This window comes from Brassica rapa, chromosome A03 (assembly GCF_000309985.2).
Source record: "Brassica rapa cultivar Chiifu-401-42 chromosome A03, CAAS_Brap_v3.01, whole genome shotgun sequence".
In the NCBI taxonomy this organism is placed as follows: domain Eukaryota; kingdom Viridiplantae; phylum Streptophyta; class Magnoliopsida; order Brassicales; family Brassicaceae; genus Brassica; species Brassica rapa.
The window spans coordinates 28466239-28484383 of record NC_024797.2 but is presented as its reverse complement, the minus strand read 5'-3'; the positions used below and the strand labels follow the sequence as shown (position 1 = coordinate 28484383).

General features: G+C 34.6%; 3 protein-coding genes across 3 annotated transcripts; 1 reads left to right on the top strand and 2 right to left on the bottom strand.

The window, feature by feature from the left end:
* Positions 1 to 3339: 3339 nt before the first annotated feature.
* LOC117132741 (DNA topoisomerase 2) lies at positions 3340 to 4328 on the bottom strand. Its single transcript, XM_033287624.1, has 2 exons — positions 3943 to 4328; positions 3340 to 3855 (listed from the first exon to the last, which is right to left on the bottom strand). The coding sequence occupies exons 1-2, from the start codon at positions 4285 to 4287 to the stop codon at positions 3385 to 3387; spliced, it is 816 nt and encodes a 271-aa protein (XP_033143515.1). The 5' UTR covers positions 4288 to 4328; the 3' UTR covers positions 3340 to 3384.
* A 2520-nt stretch (positions 4329 to 6848) lies between these two features.
* Positions 6849 to 8987, bottom strand: LOC103862140 (5'-methylthioadenosine/S-adenosylhomocysteine nucleosidase). The gene is made up of 5 exons (XM_018657399.2): positions 8964 to 8987; positions 8752 to 8803; positions 8049 to 8096; positions 7746 to 7879; positions 6849 to 7318 (listed from the first exon to the last, which is right to left on the bottom strand). Exons 1-5 carry the CDS (start codon positions 8985 to 8987, stop codon positions 6953 to 6955), a joined length of 624 nt encoding a protein of 207 aa, XP_018512915.2. The 3' UTR covers positions 6849 to 6952.
* Positions 8988 to 16205: 7218 nt separating this feature from the next.
* On the top strand, positions 16206 to 17855 carry LOC103861861 (UPF0725 protein At4g28920). Its single transcript, XM_009139569.3, has 6 exons — positions 16206 to 16532; positions 16602 to 16736; positions 16802 to 17000; positions 17089 to 17237; positions 17321 to 17404; positions 17501 to 17855. Exons 1-5 carry the CDS (start codon positions 16326 to 16328, stop codon positions 17330 to 17332), a joined length of 702 nt encoding a protein of 233 aa, XP_009137817.1. The 5' UTR covers positions 16206 to 16325; the 3' UTR covers positions 17333 to 17404; positions 17501 to 17855.
* The last annotated feature ends 290 nt before the right edge of the window (positions 17856 to 18145 follow it).

Genomic DNA, 18145 nt, shown 5'->3' with positions numbered 1-18145 from the left:
TCAGAATATCTTCAAAGAATTCACCTCTTCGTCAGCCTCAAGAATAGCAGGAAATGTCTCCGGCTCAGATCCATCTTCTCAATCAGACAACACTGTCAACAATGTCCCAGTGAGCGTTCAACAAGACTCTGTCATACAAGCTTCATCTTCCGCTCCAGCAAATCCGTCTCTACATCCCATGATCACGAGGTCTAAAGTGGGAATCACTAAACCAAATCCACGTTATGTTCTCTTCACAGTAACTTCAACTCCAACAGAACCGAGAACTGTGACTGAAGCACTTAAACACTCAGGCTGGAATGGAGCGATGACAGAAGAAATGGTGTCCTTCGATGAGACTGACACCTTCACGCTTGTGCCTTATCAACCCGACATGCACATCCTTGGTTGTAGATGGATCTTCAGGGTCAAGCTAAATGCTGATGGAACTGTCAAATGCCTAAGATCTCGTTTGGTGGTGAAAGGATATGACCAAGAAGAAGGAATAGACTACCTGGATACTTACAGTCCTGTGGTCAAATCTCCAACGATAAGAGCTGTTCTTCATCTAGCAACTGTAAACAAATGGGATATAAGGCAACTTGACGTCAAGCATGCATTTCTGTATGGAGACTTGACAGAAACTGTTTACATGCATCAACCTCCTGGGTTCATAAATCAAGAGAAACCGGGTTATGTTTGCAAGCTGAACAAAGCTATTTATGGATTAAAGCAGGCTCCAAGGGCTTGGTTCAACAGATTCAGCGATTTCCTGTTAGAATTTGATTTTGTCTGCAGTTTAAGAGACCCTTCTCTATTCATCTATAAGAAAAATAGAGACACCATCCTGCTTCTACTCTATGTCGATGACATTGCTTTAACCGGAAGCAACAATTCCCTCATCACCAAGCTTCTTGAAACTCTGAATAAAGAGTTCAAAATGAAGGATTTGGGTCGTTTTCATTATTTTCTAGGCTTACAAGCTCAATTTCATTCTAATTGATTATTTTTAAACCAGGAAAAATACGCTGAGGACTTGCTTCACATTGCAGGCATGTCAGGAAGCACTCCAGTCTCTACTCCTCTACCTCAGCAGCTGAATAGAGTCCCTGATGAATCTGCATTGTTCCCACAGCCTACCTATTTCAGAAGCCTTGCAGGAAAACTTCAGTACTTGACTCTAACAAGACCAGATCTTCAATTTGCTGTCAATTATATCTTGTCAAAAGATGCATGCTCCAACAGAGACAGACTTTCATCTACTGAAGCGTGTGTTGCGATATCTCAGAGGAACAACACATCTTGGAATCTCTTTCTACTCTAACACAAATTCAACTGTCAAAGCCTACAGTGACAGTGATTGGGGAGGATGTTCTGAAACAAGAAGGTCTACTAGAGGATTTTGCACTCTCTTGGGTTCGAACTTAATCTCCTGGTCTGCACAGAAGCAACAATCAGTTTCCAGAAGCTCAACAGAAGCAGAATACAGAACTCTGTCTGACACTGCAGCAGAAGTAGTTTGGCTCTCAAATCTCTTAACTGAAATAGGAATTCCTCAAGCCTCTCCACTTGAGATATTCTGCGACAACCTATCTGCTGTTTACCTGTTTTCCACTCCAGCTATGCACAAGAAGTCTAAGCATTTTGAGGTAAACTTTCACTTTGTAAGGGAGAAAGTAGCTTTGCGCAAACTGATAGTACATCACATCCCGGGAGTACATCAACTGGCCGATATATTTACCAAGTCCTTGCCAACTCAAAGCTTTCAAGATCTACGTTTCAAACTTGGTGTGGTCGCTTCTCCCACACAAAGTTTGAGGGGGCGTGTAGACAGGAAAGACAAAGCACAAATGGCTTGGAAACAAAAGGAGAAAACAGTTTCAGAAACATCATGTTCTGTTTCTGAAACAGAGAAGAAGGAAGAGATGGTTGAGTTTGGAATGGGCTTCGAGTTGTTAAAGGCAGAGACAAGTTTCACCAAGATGGGCTCAGAAGAACCAAACCAGAAGCCCATTCAAGGAGAAGTGAAACCAACGGCTACAAAACATCAAACCGAAAACAAAAAAAGAGACAAACGTAGTGGTCCTGCAACGTACGGAGGAAAGCAACCAATAGCATTGCAGAACAGATTCCAGCTGCTAGGATCCAATGAAGAAGTGAAGACCTAAAGGACAGCAAGGCTCAACTCTAGGGTTTTGTGTTTTTAATATAAATAGACAAGCTAAGTTGTAAAAGAATGTTAAGCAAGAAATAAGAATGAAAAGCTTCAAACTTGTTCTGTTTTAGTCTTTATCTGTTCTGCCTTCACTTATGACGATCTGAGCGGCATATGAAGGCCAGTCACGGGAGACGTCTCCGGTGCCAGCGTGGCGGTCAACTTCTCCGTCGTTGCTTCCGGATGTACGCACGACGAGACTGCTAATGTGAGGCGCGTGATGCTGCTGCTGCTGCGTCGTCGTATGATTGTCGAGCGGAGAAGGGAAAAAACTGGAAACTTTTGTTTTATTTGATCTCATTGCTTGCTTGGTCTCTCAACTTTAGTCCCCTTTTTAAAACTAACCCCTTAAGTTAATTATTTAACATATTAGTACTACTGACTAATTTATGGAGTCAAGTCAAAGCTATGGTCATTCCTTCTTTGACTCACACTCACAGTCACAATTATGATTAGTTCTATGAGATTTTCAGGGTCAATGGCAGTAATTTGCAATTTATGTCAAAAAAGACATTTAGGATTGCAACAGTAATGATGATTCAAATGATAGTTCAATGACTAGATGACTGACTACATCTGGGACTGAGTATTTGATCTTGTAATTTGGTTAATTGAATTACCAAAAAAAAAAACTCCATGACTACTATGATTGACTTTACTCATGGCATCATTCGTCATTATGTCTCATTCAACAATCAACTTTGACCTCATTAGTCATTATGTCTCTTTCCTTTGACCATGATGAGAGAAAGTTATTACACATGTTGATATGAATATTACAAAATTGATAAACGGATAATACAAGACCAAATTTATAAACGATGAAGAAACATAGAATCAAATAAGCAAAGTTGAGTAAATATAAGATTTTTTTTTCTCATTGTAACTTGAGATGAAAAATAGGGTTAAGGCTAGCTTGAGCAACAAGAAAACTAGCTCTTTAACTAACTAAAGGCTCACACCAACTTTCCAGTTGTAAATGTTTACCGTCTTCTATTCCCAGAAAGGGAGAGAGACAACAACACAACACAATTTTGACAAAGTAGGCGGATTCAGGGAAGCCAGCGAATCAATATTCTCAACCTGCCATGGACCAATCCAAATACAAAACATTACAGAACATAAAGAGAGAAAGGAACTTAATGTTTGAGATAGCATGTAACAAGTTCTGGAAACCAAGTTGGTTCTCTCTATTCATCATCTTCATCAAACTCAGAATCATTCGCAGACTCACTCTCCGAATCACTCGGCACATACCTCATATGCTTCCTCTTTGCTCTTTTAGGCCTCGCTGAAGCAGTATCAGCCGCCACAGTCTCAACACTCTGCTCCTCACCTTCTTCCTCATTATTAGTATTAGCCAACCTCCCCAACACTAAACTACTCTTCTTGTTGAATGGTGAAGATCTCATCTTCCTCACTTTCTTCTCCGATGACACCTCAACAACCTCTGCCACTAGCTGCTGCTTCTTGCTCGCCGCTGGTGCTCTTTTTCTCGGAGCTGCCGGTGGTTTCTCTACTTTACTCGCGGCTGATGGTTTTCTCCCTCCTTTAGCTGGTGCAACTTCATCCACCTCCTCTTGACGGGCCATCATCAAGTTTTCTTCACTTAATTGAAGCTGAAAATTCACAGACGTATTGTCATAGTAAGCCCCAACGCTCTGCAGAGATAAGAAGAATGAATTAATTAATGAGAAACATATAAAAATTCAATCATAGTTTCTGACTATAGTCTATAGGCATTCTACATGAAAATAGGGAGTATTATTATTTGTCTTCAAAGCTTCCAGGAAATTCTTGTAATCATCGGTCCACCTTCTGATTGGTAGCTCCGTAATACGAATAGTTGTTTCATCAACCTCCTCATATACACCAGTGATGGTGTTGGTAAACCCACCATCTTTGGACGCAGTTTTCTCAATAGTTCCTTTGAAATTAATGTACCGTGGATCCATAGGCACCATACTTTCAGCATTAAGTAGACGCCTTATGTTGGCAACAATATCTCTTGGATTGTAGTTAGGTATGAAAGTACTCCACCCGGTTCCAATTCCTTTACAGCTATTCACAAGCACAGTTGGAATGATGGGCATGTACAACAAAGATTCACATATCAGGCAAACTAGTAACAAATGTACTAGATGGGCAAAGAATTACCAAGTTGGCTCTATCTTCCGCCCATCTGCATTCAAGTAATTAAGGAGGACATCGTCATCCTTGGGAAACAAGACTGTGGTTGCTGAAGAGAGCTTAGTGAAAATGTATCTTGCACTTGCTGCATCTTTTCCACCCTGCCACAATCAACGTACACACCAAGATGATTACAAGCATAGTCATAGATAAACAAGAACAGTTGAAAAGTAAGCTATACTTACCATATTCCGTGTACCAAATTGACCATCAGGTTGAAGCAGGTTGAGGTTGTTGCTACCAACATAATCCTGGGCCATACCGATGATCGTACTGGCAAGACTCTGCCCACCGTGGTGATAAGCCGAGTGTTCTGATACATAACCAGAGAATTGGGAAACCTTGGCTGCATTTGATGAAATTGCTTTTAAACAAACAAAACAGTATCTTTCTCTGGCCGGCCATGGAAGGAATTGACCTTTGAAGATCAGCCATGGAAAACAAGATTAAGTTCTTTGTTTATGAAACTGAAAACTGAAAACCAAATAAATTTTAAAGTTAAAAAATATTTAATAATAATTTTAGAGCCCAATGTAAGCCCATCTAAGACCAATGAAAGCCTGTTTATTTTCAAACAAGTAGCCCAAATTCGGGGAAGAACCAAATTAGCTAAGACCACCCGCAACAGAGAAACGTAAGTGGAACTTAGCGCGGAATTCTAGACAAATCCGAGTATAATAATAGTTTTATTTTTTCTTTAGCTAAGAAAGGGTCTTTAAATAAAGAGTTTAAGGACTTAATCCTTACGATATGTGGCAACAACTGATAGGCGAGGGGTGGGGGTGTCTTTCGCGTGCGGGAAAAAAAAGAATCACTTTCTTTCTCCATCACGAAAAAAAAGAACGCAATGGATACACTTAGTATGATACACCAGAGTTTGAAGAAGAAGACTCGAGTAGAAGTTCATAGGTGGATATGTCATATACTTCCAAGCCGTCAAATCTCTGTACTATGCTTGACATACGGAGTCAAGTTCGTGACCCGCACATACATGAACAATTGAAATATGATTTGATTCAAAATATTTGGAAGAAGTTTGGTAATGATAGAGATGTTTAATTATTGTATGTTTACATTTAGTCATTTAGTAAATAAAAATTTTAAATTTAAATGTTTTACAAATTTATTAATTTTTTTTAAGGATTCCATAACGGATAACACCATTGGAGCAACATTTGTGATTAGAGTCCTTAGTTATTCCAAAAAAAAAAAATTATCTATTGTTAAGGATTCCAATGGTGGGTAACAATAGCATAATATATGAACTGAAGCATCTATTGGCTCTTGTGTTGTTTTTTACATATGTTTTCTTCCTTTTGGTTGTTAATATTTCAATCATATTATGATATATTCGGTGTATTCGACATTCTTCTGCTTATACGTTCATAGTATTTTTGGTAAATGCATATGCTTACGCCTATTAACATGATTTGACCACCAAAAATAGCATTCTTAATTAGCTTGAAATCTATTTATTTAGTTATGTATAAAACAATCACATTATTGTTTCATAAAAACTTAAAATATAATAGAAGAGAGGCTACATGGTTTTGTATAGTTTAAAGTTGTCTGGCCGTGATAGAAATATCACATACCCTAATGTATCATGCATTATGTTCCGTGTTCGATTTCTTTTTTAGTGCTTTCTAAATTTAGGATACAATATTTCATAAGCTTTTATGAATGTTTTCAAACTTTTTTTAAAGCGTGTTCAAAGACAAAAATTGTAATGAAAACAAAAATGAAAGCGTGGTAGGTTTCTAGAATGCTCCAACTGCTAAATATTCTGTAACACTAGCAAACAATAAAGAGGACTAGTTAGTCCTAAAATGCTTTTCCCCGAGCTACACAACAAAGGTTGAGGAGTGATTGATGATTAGCTACGTAAAATGCAAGAGTCACGTGTTCCACCTACCTAATACCATGATTAATTATCATTCATAGGATCAGATCCACTGGCGAATCTAGGTGCACCAAGAAGGTGGCAAGTGCCCCCATAAAAAAATTTAAATTGCATAATATACCTCAAGTTTTAATTATTTAGTCCAATTAAATATCATATTTCAGCCATGTTTTAAATTTATATGTGATTTGCCCCCATTAAAAGAAAATTCTACATTCGCCACTGATCAGATCCAAATCTCGACAGGAGAGTAATTTAGTTCTCATCATGAGTTATCACCAACTACAACATAAAACCAATGAATATACAATCAAAACTCCTAAAACCCCTATATAAATAAAACAAATGCTATGGTGTTCAAAGAAAAAAAAAAGGCTTATAGTTGTTTTGAGCCAAAGAATATACATGGCCACATTTGACAATAGTCCAGTGAAAATTTGATTTTGGCCTCCAAACTTTTTTAAAAATTATATACATAAATATAGATTATAAATTATTTTTAAGAAGTCATTAAAGTTTTTGAGTAAATGTTTATGGATTTTAAAATTTCAGATCCGGTCATGTGAACACATCACATCTCTCTTATTCATGAAAAATAAAAGTTCAAGGCAGATACATCTTATTTTACGTTACATGCTCTTAGTTAAAATACACGACAACACTTATTATTCTGACTGAACCTTGCTTCCGCGGTATTGAGGCAACAACCCAACGAACTTCACAAGAACATCCACAGAGTTTACCGCAGCGAGGCTGCCGAAAATGTCGGCCTCGTTAGAGATCTCGGAGCCGCCGCCAGCGAGATCGGACAAGGCACGGATGACGATAAAAGGGATGTTTTGCTCGTGAGAGATCAGAGCAATGGCGGCGCTTTCCATTTCCACCGCGGTGGCGTTGAATTTGGAGCGGAGGAAAGTCCGGTAAGCGGCGTTGTCGACGAAGACGCTTGCACTCACTCCTTTGTCAACGATGGTTACCTTTGGTGGTCGAGGGAGGCACGTGGTGTTCACGCACTGTGGTAGCTTCGTGTTCTGTTGTTTTATTTGAAATGTGTATCATCAATCCACGTATACAGAAGACAATGATTTCATTGTAATAATTGAACTTACGTCAGTTTTATATTGATACAAAATATAACAGATCTCTGACCTAAAGAAATAATAATAAGGACAAATCTAAGGAATACTATATAGTATTTATCTATATATGTACATTTTCGAACTTATGTACGTACATTCTATGGACACATCTGATATTTTCTTATTTTCGGAATTATAAAGTTGGATTAGTAAATAGTTTTAGTGTTTATATTGATATAATCTAGCCATCTATAGGAACCACTTAATGGACTACAACGTGTTGTAAATATTTGCCGATATATACTGTATGTAACTTGGCTAAAAATAAATTATAAATATTGTCAACTAAACGAATCTAAATATGTGAGTTAAGTCATACCTCGAGTTTGCTTGCAATATCCAAGAAGTACTCGTCAACGGGAACCCAGAAGGCATGTTCCCGGACTTCTGGAGTTCCTGTGACCGGGAAGATTTCTTCCGGTTGGTACCAAATTCTGTTGAGCAAGTTGTCACTTCCAGGGGCGGATGTAGGATTAGTAGGGGGCACAATGATTTTTTTCTTTATGATTTAGTTTTAGGGTGGAAGCATTCAATAAACCCTATAGTATTTAGCAAAGAAAATTTCAAAACAGTTGGGGGCACGTGCCCCCGTACCTGTTGTCTTGCGTCCGCCCCTGGTCACTTCCGTTAGTGTACTTGGCAAACTCTAGATAACCAATTTCCCGAGTATTTTTTTTTTTTTTATAAAAACGTTTTATTCATTTTAAGGCCCATTACAGAAGGTACGAAAGCCCAGAACAATATACACAGGTCAAACGCAAACAGATGCACTGTTACCTACCTATTGGCTCCTGAAACCCCTAAAACTTTAGTTCCTGCCAAAAAAAAATTTAAACTGCAAAAAACGACATCCAAGTTGCAAGCACAGATGATTGCCCTGCTGTGAGTCTCTGTCTCCGAGCAAGGGGGTCCAACCTGAGTCTGATAGTCTGTTTAATCTCTGCTATTAGAGCCCCTGGAGGCTTCTCCACTGATGAATGAATCCTTGTATTTCTCTCCTTCCAGATCAAGTACAAAACCACCTGATGAATAAGCTTCATGATGAGATTCACGTTCCCATCTCTTGATGAGGCTTTCAACCATCTCAACACTTCATCAAAACCCTGGGGAGCTACCAAATGTAATCGACTGAGGAAGAAACTCCAAACCTGATGATTATAAGCACAGTCAAAGAACAGGTGCTGACGGCTCTCATCGTGACCTGAGAACAGGACGCAATTGGAAGGAACCGTCAATCCCCAACCAATAAGCTTATCCCTCGTGACCATTCTGTCTCGTGCTGCGATCCATGTGATGAATGCATGCTTAGGAATCCTCCCGAGTATAGTCTCCGCCGCCTTCCAAAGCTAGTTCGTTGTCTATCCCAGCTCCATACCTCTGTATTCAAAGGTAGAGTAATCATATAATGATATATGCATGTTACCACCAACTAATTTTACTTGTAAGAATTTTTTTAACATATGGAAATATGTATATTTAGATCTAAAAAGTGACTCGTTTCAGAAAATAACCAGTAAGTTTTTTAAAAAAAAATAACCAGTAAGTTTAACCACCAACACATAATTGTTATTGATATATAATAGTAGATTTTGAACATGTACAAATGATATTAATGAACAGAACCCAAAAGCTATGACCCCAAGTTTGAACGTATAAATTACAGGCCACAAGTGTATATACTGAAACCTGGTCCAATAGAGTTACGAGTCTTCCTACGATATATATATATATAGGTCGTTAACTATGCATGGATTCTAATAAGTGATAACCATATGTGAGATGTGTATGTTATATATGCATGGATTCTAATAAGTAAAATAGTGGACTCCACAATTGCATACACATATATACACGTATCTTCCAGGACCAAGTGTTTAGTTCACGATATGTTATATATATGTATGCAATTGTGGAACCCATTATTTTTGAATACTTTTGTTTAGAATACCATCCAAAAGTTCTTAAAATTGTTTTAAGAATTTTTGGATGGGGTTCTAGACAAAAAAATCTAAAAATAGTGGGCTCCACAATTGCATACACATATATAACATATATGCATTTTAAGAATTTTAACGAGTAGAATCTCCATTGGAGGTGTTCTTAGAATCGTCCCTCACCTTATTTTATAGTGATATATATTACTTTTGTTATTAAACTTTAAAATAAAAAATCCTTAGCTAATGAAAGAGCAACAGCTGAAAAGACAGTACTTAAGAATTGGTCAATGGTCTCTTTCCCACGAAACTGTATCCCATGATTTCTTTACTTCTCTTCTCTTCTATAATTATTTTTTTATTATTTAATATGTTAGAAATTTGCTAAGAAACTTTCGTTAAAGGTGCTTTAGGGCAGCAGCATCGGGAAAGTATCTCAAGCACATTTTATTATGCATTTATATCAATATTTTAAATAGAATTTATTTATTTGATTTAATTTAATAAGTGGAAAAATATTACAGAAATAGAATGATGATACTTGTGGAGTTCGTTTCTTCCAATTGCTCAAAATCTCTTTATGAACAATCGTACCTCCTTTTTTAGCTTTTCTCTCTCTTACTTTTACTGTTTTACATTTTTTTTTGAGGTACTCTTTAAAAAACATCACTAAGAGGAACTCCATCGGTTGAAATCTATTTTGAAGTTCTTAACAGTTTAATCTAAATATTTCTAATATAGTTAAATTAAACAATAAAACTTTAATAAAATTAACCAATAACTAAAAGACAAGTGGCTGTAGAGGATTAATACCGATTCTTAAATCACCTACTTTAGGGCATGTTTATCGCCAGATCTTATGATTAATGGCATTAAAAATAAAAGGAAAACATGAATTAAGGGAAGACCCGTCCCTTAATTATAGGAGGGAAGGCACGTCCCTTGAGAGCCACGTTTCTATTCTTCATTCGACCAAGCCGAAGTGCGTCTGTTGGTTTCGTCTCTTCTCTTCTTTTCCTTCTTTCTCTCTTCGTTCGCTCCTCTCCTCGCCGACCCAAAAGGCGATTTCTCCTCTTCTCGGGGTTCTCCTCCCCGAAACGTTGTCCCCCCACGGTGGCTCTTGTCGATGATGGAAATCTGCGTCCCCTTTATCGGTTTCTCTCCTCGGCCAAAGATAACGACGAGATCTATCTCGTTGTGGCTGCCGGAGACGAAGGAGAACGGTGACTGTTTCAAGCGAATCGAAAGGTAAAGGTCCGAAAATATGTTTTAATGTTTGAAGATTTCAACTTTTCATGTTGTAGATTGGGGCTATTTCATCGATAATCTTAAGAAGTTCTGTTACTGATGTGTGTAATTTTTTTTTTGTCTTTGTCTTGAGATCGATTGATCAAGAGGCAAGATCCAGGATAAACCTTTCTCTTTGTCAGACGAAAACCCCAAGATTTTTGTTAAAGGTAAAACCTTTGTCTTTGATATTTTGAATTGGATAAACCATTGTTTATACTTGTTGGTGGGTTGTGAGTTATGTTGGGATTGTTTGTGATTTTTATTTTTGTTTGAAATGAAATTCAATTGGATAAAACCTTTCTATTTGCTCTGTTTTTGATGTTTTCCAGTCTTTAGATGGGAAGATCAATAGGCATGCTCAAGGTTAAGGGATGATGAAGAAAGCAGAGAGTGATGGTTTCTCGGTCACCATGTCATTGTCTTGTGATAGTGGGCAAAACACATACCGATTGTTGATAGAGGTAAAAGCTATCTCGATTCTTTCGTCAAAAGCAAGACGTTACCGGAAGACTTGGTCTATATGCACTTCAAAAGTGTACAGTAGCTATTCGTGTGTTGGCATATGGTTCTGCGCTTGATGCGGTCGACGAATACCTCCGGCTCGGTGCAACCACAGCTCGGTTATGTGTGGAAGATTTTGTGGAAGCAATAATAAATTTGTTCGGCGATGAGTACCTAAGAAGACCAACACCGACTGATCTTCAGCGTCTTCTTCATATTGGTTAGCTTCGTGGATTTCCCGGGATGATAGGAAGCATCGATTGTATGCATTGGGAGTGAAAGAATTGTCCCCCTGCTTGGAAAAGCCAATATTCTCGTGGTTCGGGAAAACCCACAATCGTTTTAGAGGCGGTTGCTTCATATGATCTTTGGATATGGCATGCGTTTTTTAGACCTCCAGGTACCATAAATGATATTAATGTTCTTGATCGCTCACCGGTTTTTGATGACATAATAAATGGTCGAGCCCCAAAAGTGAATTTCTCGGTCAACGGAAGAGAGTACTATTTAGCTTACTATCTCACTGATGGTATTTATCCAAAATGGGTAACTTTTATCCAATCTATTTCAATACCACAAGGGCCGTAAGCAGTTTTATTTGCGCAACGTCAAGAAGCTATCCGAAAAGATGTCGAGCGGGCTTTCAGAGTTTTGCAAGCTCGATTTGCCATTGTTAAAAATCCGGCACTTTGTTGGGATAAAGTCAAGATTGGGAAGATTATGAGAGCATGTATCATACTCCATAATATGATAGTAGAAGACGAACGAGATGAAAACACTCAATATGATGTCTCAAATTTCCAACAAGGAGAAGGGAGCAGAAGTTCACATGTTGATCTCACCTATTCTACAGATATCCCTACTAATATCGCCAACCAGATGGGTGTTCGAACAATAATTCGTGATAGACAAGCGCATGAACAACTAAAAGGTAATTTGGTTGAACATATTTGGCGTAAATCCGGAAGTGATCAAGACAACAACTGAGCCTCGATGCCGCTTTGAAATTATTGTCGTTTATTTCCGTAATATTTGTTTTTATGCTTTTATGTTTCTATTTTAAAATCTATGTTTAAATGTTAAGTTTGACTTTGTTTTATTTAATAATTTTAATAAATAACGCAAAAGACACTATTATATAGTTAATGTGTTCGAAGGGAAAATTTACTTAGTACTGACACATGATAAAGAATACACTTACGAGCTGAAAGATGGCACATGGAAACTTGTAAAAGAGATATCGAGTTTCATATCCGATGATTTCGTAGAGGCTTGGTGTGAGATTGGGAAGGTAATATGCTGTTGCACTGACTCCGGTGATTTAATGTGGTCTGCCTCTGAGATTGAGGGTAGAGTGTGGAAAGAGATTAAGGGTTTGAAAAAATTGCAAGAGCACCCTACAAGAGGTTTAAAAACTGGGTATGGGTTTGCACTGTTGTACTGTGGTGGCAAACTTTTACTCCTGTGGTACTCCAGAAGCAGTTCTATGATCAAACGAGGAGACATAATTTTGTACGCAAAGATTTCTTTAGAATCAAGACGCAATGGACGTGAGGTGTGGGGCAATGTTGAGTGTGTTGATGTGCTTACCTTTCCTGTCGAATCATATTTTTGTATTGATTGTGTTGCTGCGTCGGTTTGATGTCCCTTCGAGTTGGTATGAGTTGTTCCTTTTGCTTCCAACATGTGTGTTTTGTTTCATTATAGTGTTTAAAGAAAATATTTTTGTTGCAAAATAAATGATGTTCTGGTTATTTTAGATAGAGTTTAATACATTTAAAATTTATGGAACTACAAAACAGTATTTTTATATTTGTTGAACTACTTTTATTCAATGACATTTTATATAACCAAAATAAATTGTATAAATATTTGTACTTTTTAATCATTGTGTAAAAATTTTAAAGCCTTTGGTTGAGCTAGTTAGCTCTAACCTATGCTCTCCATTTAATAAAGAGAAAAATATAAAAAGCAATAAGGATAAGAAGAAAAGGATGCATACTCTCCCATGAGAGTTGCTGCAATGAATGTGAGAACATTTTATGACAAATGTCATATAACAAGTGATAGATTTTAATTTTTGGTATAATTTATTTATTTAATATACTAATAATATTACTCCTTCCGTTTTTAAATATAAGTTTTTTTAGAATTGTGCACATAGATTAAAAAATCATTATTTTTTTATATTTTTTAAACAAAAACATCATTAATTATTTACATAACCACAAATTAACCAATAATAAAATAGAAGGTATATTATCATTGGTCATATAACATTAAGTGTTAATAAAGTTTACATAAAAAATCAAAAAGGTCATATAATTTAAAACATAAAAATTTATCTAAAATGACTTATATTTAAATCATAGGGAGTATTAAATTATGAAAGACAATGGAAACATCTTTTCCCAGTTTTGTTTTATGGCAAAAGGCGTTTCCCAGTTAATGATGCTCTTGACACCGAAATAGAAGGAGTATTAACATAAAGCTAAAATATATATGCATAGTTATTATCTTATATATTAAAACAGAAGTCACAATCTTGATTCATGTGTGATTTTTTTAAAAATGAACCTAATGGACCTATTCATAGAAATTCATATTACATTTTAGTTTAAACTAATAATAAATAGAAATTTTAAAATATTTTAATCATAATATCTTTTGACATCTTTCCATTTTAAATATAAATATATCTATACTATTATTTGCGAAGTAAATTTTTGGAATCGAGCTCTCACGTTAAAAGTTAGAGTGGTTAATATCGTTTATACCCTTAATAAATAAAACATATAAATAAATTAAAAAATAAAAACGAAATTTTAATTAATTTGATTAGATAATTGATTAATATTAATAATAGTAAGAATTATCTAAAATCTGAAAATATAATTTTAAAAGAGATAATTTTTGTATATATTGTATTGTTATCTGAAAAAATCTTTTAGTAAAAAGTTAAAAACATAAACTATATAACTAAAAGTTAATCAAATAAAATTATTAATTGTATTGTTAAAAAAGAGATATATATATATATATTGTATTGTTATCTGAACAAGTATTTTAGTAAAAAGTTAAAAACATAAATTATATAATTAAATATTAATCAAATAATTTTATTTAATTATATAATTAAAAATATAATATTGAGATATTTTAAGATTTATTTTAGTATAATAAAGATAGTGTACAAAGAATTTTTCAAAATTTTATGAAATGTTTAAGCCCGCATTGCGGGCAAAACACCTAGTTTATTTTAAATCTAACAAATCTGTTTAAAAAGATTTTTACAAGATATTCATTTTCGAAATTATATTTAAATATTTTTGCTAATTTCGAAATTAGTTTAAAATATTATTATACATTAATATATTCAGTTATATAAAATTAAAAAATAAAAAAATCTATAATATTTTATTTATTATATAATCATAATCAATCATATTAAAATAAAATTATTATGTATTTCTTTAAAGTTAATAATATAAAATTTTTGTAACTACTTTAATCATAATATATTTTCATTTTAAATATAATATATATTTATATATTATATTTTAAAAATTCTAATAAATCTGTGTAAAAATATTTAAACAATAACTTAATGTATTTTAAGTTATCGTTTAAAAATAAAAATAAATAAATTATATCATATTTTATCTACTTTATTAGTCATGATCATGTTAAAATTTAATTATTATACTAAAATAAATATGATAAAATTATATTCAATTGATAAATTTATAAATTTTATTTTCATAAATATAAACTATTTATTTAAAATATAATATGATGATAGAACAGCTTCAAATTAACAAATTATATAATACATGTCTAAAAATTAACATATCTTAGACTTTTATATATACAATAATAAATTATCTAAAATGAATAAGCATAAAAATATTGGTAAAAAAATTCAGTTTTGAAAGACGGATCAGAATTTAGCATAAATTAAATACAAAATAATTTTTAAATATATTTTCTCATTAATATATTAATTTGCTTAATAACTAAATGCAAATACAATAAGATAAACATATAATAAGAAGTGGTATACATACGATTTAAACAATTAATTAATTATAACATGTAAATTATAAAATTATTGTATTTGAAATAGTTATATAAATATTTAAGTATATGATTAACATTAAAAATATATACCACTTATGTTTTAAAACAATAATTTATATATAGAAAAGTGAAAACAAACACCTGTACGGTTGCACGGGTTAAAATCTAGTTAATAGTTGTTTTTACATTTTTATGTACACATTATGGCTCTGAATGGTCGACGGAGCGCATTGTCCCGCACCTACATTAATGGTAACAAAAAACATAAGAACTATATGTATACCTATATATCTATATGTACATATATATATATATCTATATACATATATATTTATATGAGAAAAAGACTAGAATAGCACTAAACCAAGTTTTTGTTCCCAAAGTAGCACTCAAGGCTCAAAGTCACAAAAATAGGTTTCATTAAAGAGGTAATGTACACTTATACCCCTAGGGTTAGTTAATCCAAAACTTAGGGTTTAGAGTTAAGGGGTGGGGTTTTGGAATTAGGGTTTAAAATTTTATAAATAATAAATAATAAAATAAAAAATAAAAATTTTAAAAACAGTTTCAAAAAGTATTTTTAAATTATAAAAATAAAATCTGAAAAAAAAATTTGAAAACATATAATCTGAAACTATAAAAAAAAATTATTTTTTTTTATTTTTATTATTTTTATTTTTATTTATTTTAGTTTGTTTATTTAATTTTAAACCAAGGGTATTATAGATATTTTACCCTTTAATGAATGTCATTTTTGTGACTTTCTCCTTCTAGTGTTATTTTTGAGATATAAACTTCAAAAGGTGCTATTATTGACAATTGCCCTATTTATATTTATATGTTTCGTTACTATTAGAACCACATCGCAATCACTTATATACATGTTTATCGATATATGTTTTGTTAATATTAGAACCGCATCGGCATCACAGTTGTCCGGCACGGACAATCCGAGATAGAGTTGGAATAACAATTTAATATTGATTATAAAAAAAGTTGTTTCAAAAAAAAAAAAAAATTATAAAAGAAGCCGGGGGTCTAAACGCAAATATAATTGCGAGATTGCGATTAGGGTTTAGAGGAAATCGGAGACGATGACTGAGATTGCGATCTTGCTTCCGAAGATCAGAGATGAACCGCCGCAGCAGCGTAAACGGAAATTGGAATCTCCAGGAAGCGCAGTCGCTACTCCTCCGATACAGAGTTTCCCCAAGGTTGATTACGATCACAATCCATGGGATGACGATGAGGTTGATTCTGTGATCGAGAAGGAGTACCACCGTCAATTTGTAGAGTCCGATGTAAGCTCTCTAGCAATTTGTGATTGGCTTTGATCGAATGAAAGCATTCCTTACGATTATTATCTTCAGGGTTTCGATGTGGATCACTTCTATCTTCCGTATGGTGGAGGACAAGTTCCTCACATCATGGAAAACAAATATGATTATCCCTATGACGTGGGCTTGTTTAGTAGACTTGGACTTCATTGTTACAATCTTGAGAAGGTAAACAACTATTACTTGCTTCGCTTCCTTTGATGTTCAATTGATTCGGCTGTTTGATCTTGTAGGGAACAAGCCTCAAATTGGCTGCTATAAACAAATACAACGATAAGCTGAGGTTTACTCGGTGCCTCTGTTACCACATAACGTTGGAGGCCATTGACACATCCAACAACTCTCTTTGCAATTTTCAGACGTGTGTTTTCAAAGATTTCCTTCCGGAGCAGGCATCCTTTCTGGCACAGACCGAAATTTCCAGACTAAAAGGTATATAATTAACTAGACTAGTCGAAAGTTGGTTCTCTTGTCTTTCTCCAGTTTTCAAAATATGGTCTGGAATAATCTGTTTTTTTAGTTCCTAGTGGCCCTCGACCTCCTACTTATGGTGGGCCTGATAGAAGATGGAAGGACGATGCAGTAGATGATTCTTACAAAGGTAAAATGCCCAAGTGGTTCACCAATGATGAGATGGCTGCAATTAGCACCAAGGGGCAGTTTTATGAGGTATATGCTAACTTTACTTCATCTTGGTTGATTGGGTTTTGATTTATAAGATCTATGTTTCACCTTATTTCGTGGCTTCACAGTTGCAAGAATAAGACTTGCAAGGAAATGAGTGGCTTCATATGTATGCTGAGTTTGCTTTCCACTCTAAGTGGATTGCACATGCGGTAAGTTCTTCTTTAATCGAGTGGCTTCTCATTCAAATCACTGATGGGGGGGTGGGAGTTTTCTTGCCATAACTTTTGAGTTTTTGTGTTATGTAGAGCGACCTGAGGCCATTTCTACCACTGGAAATCAAGAAGGTAACTATACAAACCAAGGAAGAGTCGCAGCCATGCATGAAGCTCAAGGCCAACAATGCCATCTTCTACATTATCTTCAAAGGCAATGGCGATCCGAGTGGTGCCCCTGTGGAGTACCAAGCGGTTGTAAGGAAAACCATGGATGGTATTCCTGGACACATTTGCTTGGAAGTCGACTGCTTGGCCTACAAATCATGTTGAAGAAAATTTTCTTTCGAGACTAATAAAATTTGATGTGTTTATTATCTTTTACTTTTATCAAAACTGAATAATTAGTAGTAGTGATCATATAGATTGAAAAATTCATAGAGAACAATGAAATGACAAGGAAGAAATATAATATTACCCTTCACGTTAAATATAATTTTAGGTGAATTGAGTATTTAATATAATTTTGTTCAAGAATTACAAGAATTACATCTAAAACTACAATATGTGAATTTTTAATATAATTTAGATTAGGTGTTTTGTATCAATATCTTGTTAATTTCAGCTAACTTGAGTTTAGCGATAAAGAGGAGAAATCGGTTAAATTCATGACGTTTTCGTTGATATTGCTTTGCTTTGATAAAATGTGAAAAATAAATACTGTAAATACATGTTCTA

Excerpts from the sequence above, each read along its gene's own strand:
- LOC103862140 (XM_018657399.2), bottom strand. The coding sequence starts at position 8,987 with ATGTGTTGGTGGTTAAACTTACTG. Across the intron at positions 8,097-8,751 it reads TTTGGAAGGCGGCGGAGACT|ATACTCGGGAAATTGGTTAT; the intron begins ATACTCGGGAGG and ends AAAAAAAAAAAA. Across the intron at positions 7,319-7,745 it reads ATATTGCAAGCAAACTCGAG|AACACGAAGCTACCACAGTG; the intron begins GTATGACTTAAC and ends ATAAAACAACAG.
- LOC117132741 (XM_033287624.1), bottom strand. The coding sequence starts at position 4,287 with ATGCCCATCATTCCAACTGTGCTTGTGAATAGCTGTAAAGGAATTGGA. Across the intron at positions 3,856-3,942 it reads ATAATACTCCCTATTTTCAT|AGCGTTGGGGCTTACTATGA; the intron begins GTAGAATGCCTA and ends TTATCTCTGCAG.
- LOC103861861 (XM_009139569.3), top strand. The coding sequence starts at position 16,326 with ATGACTGAGATTGCGATCTTGCTTCCGAAGATCAGAGATGAACCGCCG. Across the intron at positions 16,533-16,601 it reads GTCAATTTGTAGAGTCCGAT|GGTTTCGATGTGGATCACTT; the intron begins GTAAGCTCTCTA and ends TATTATCTTCAG. Across the intron at positions 17,001-17,088 it reads CGAAATTTCCAGACTAAAAG|TTCCTAGTGGCCCTCGACCT; the intron begins GTATATAATTAA and ends CTGTTTTTTTAG.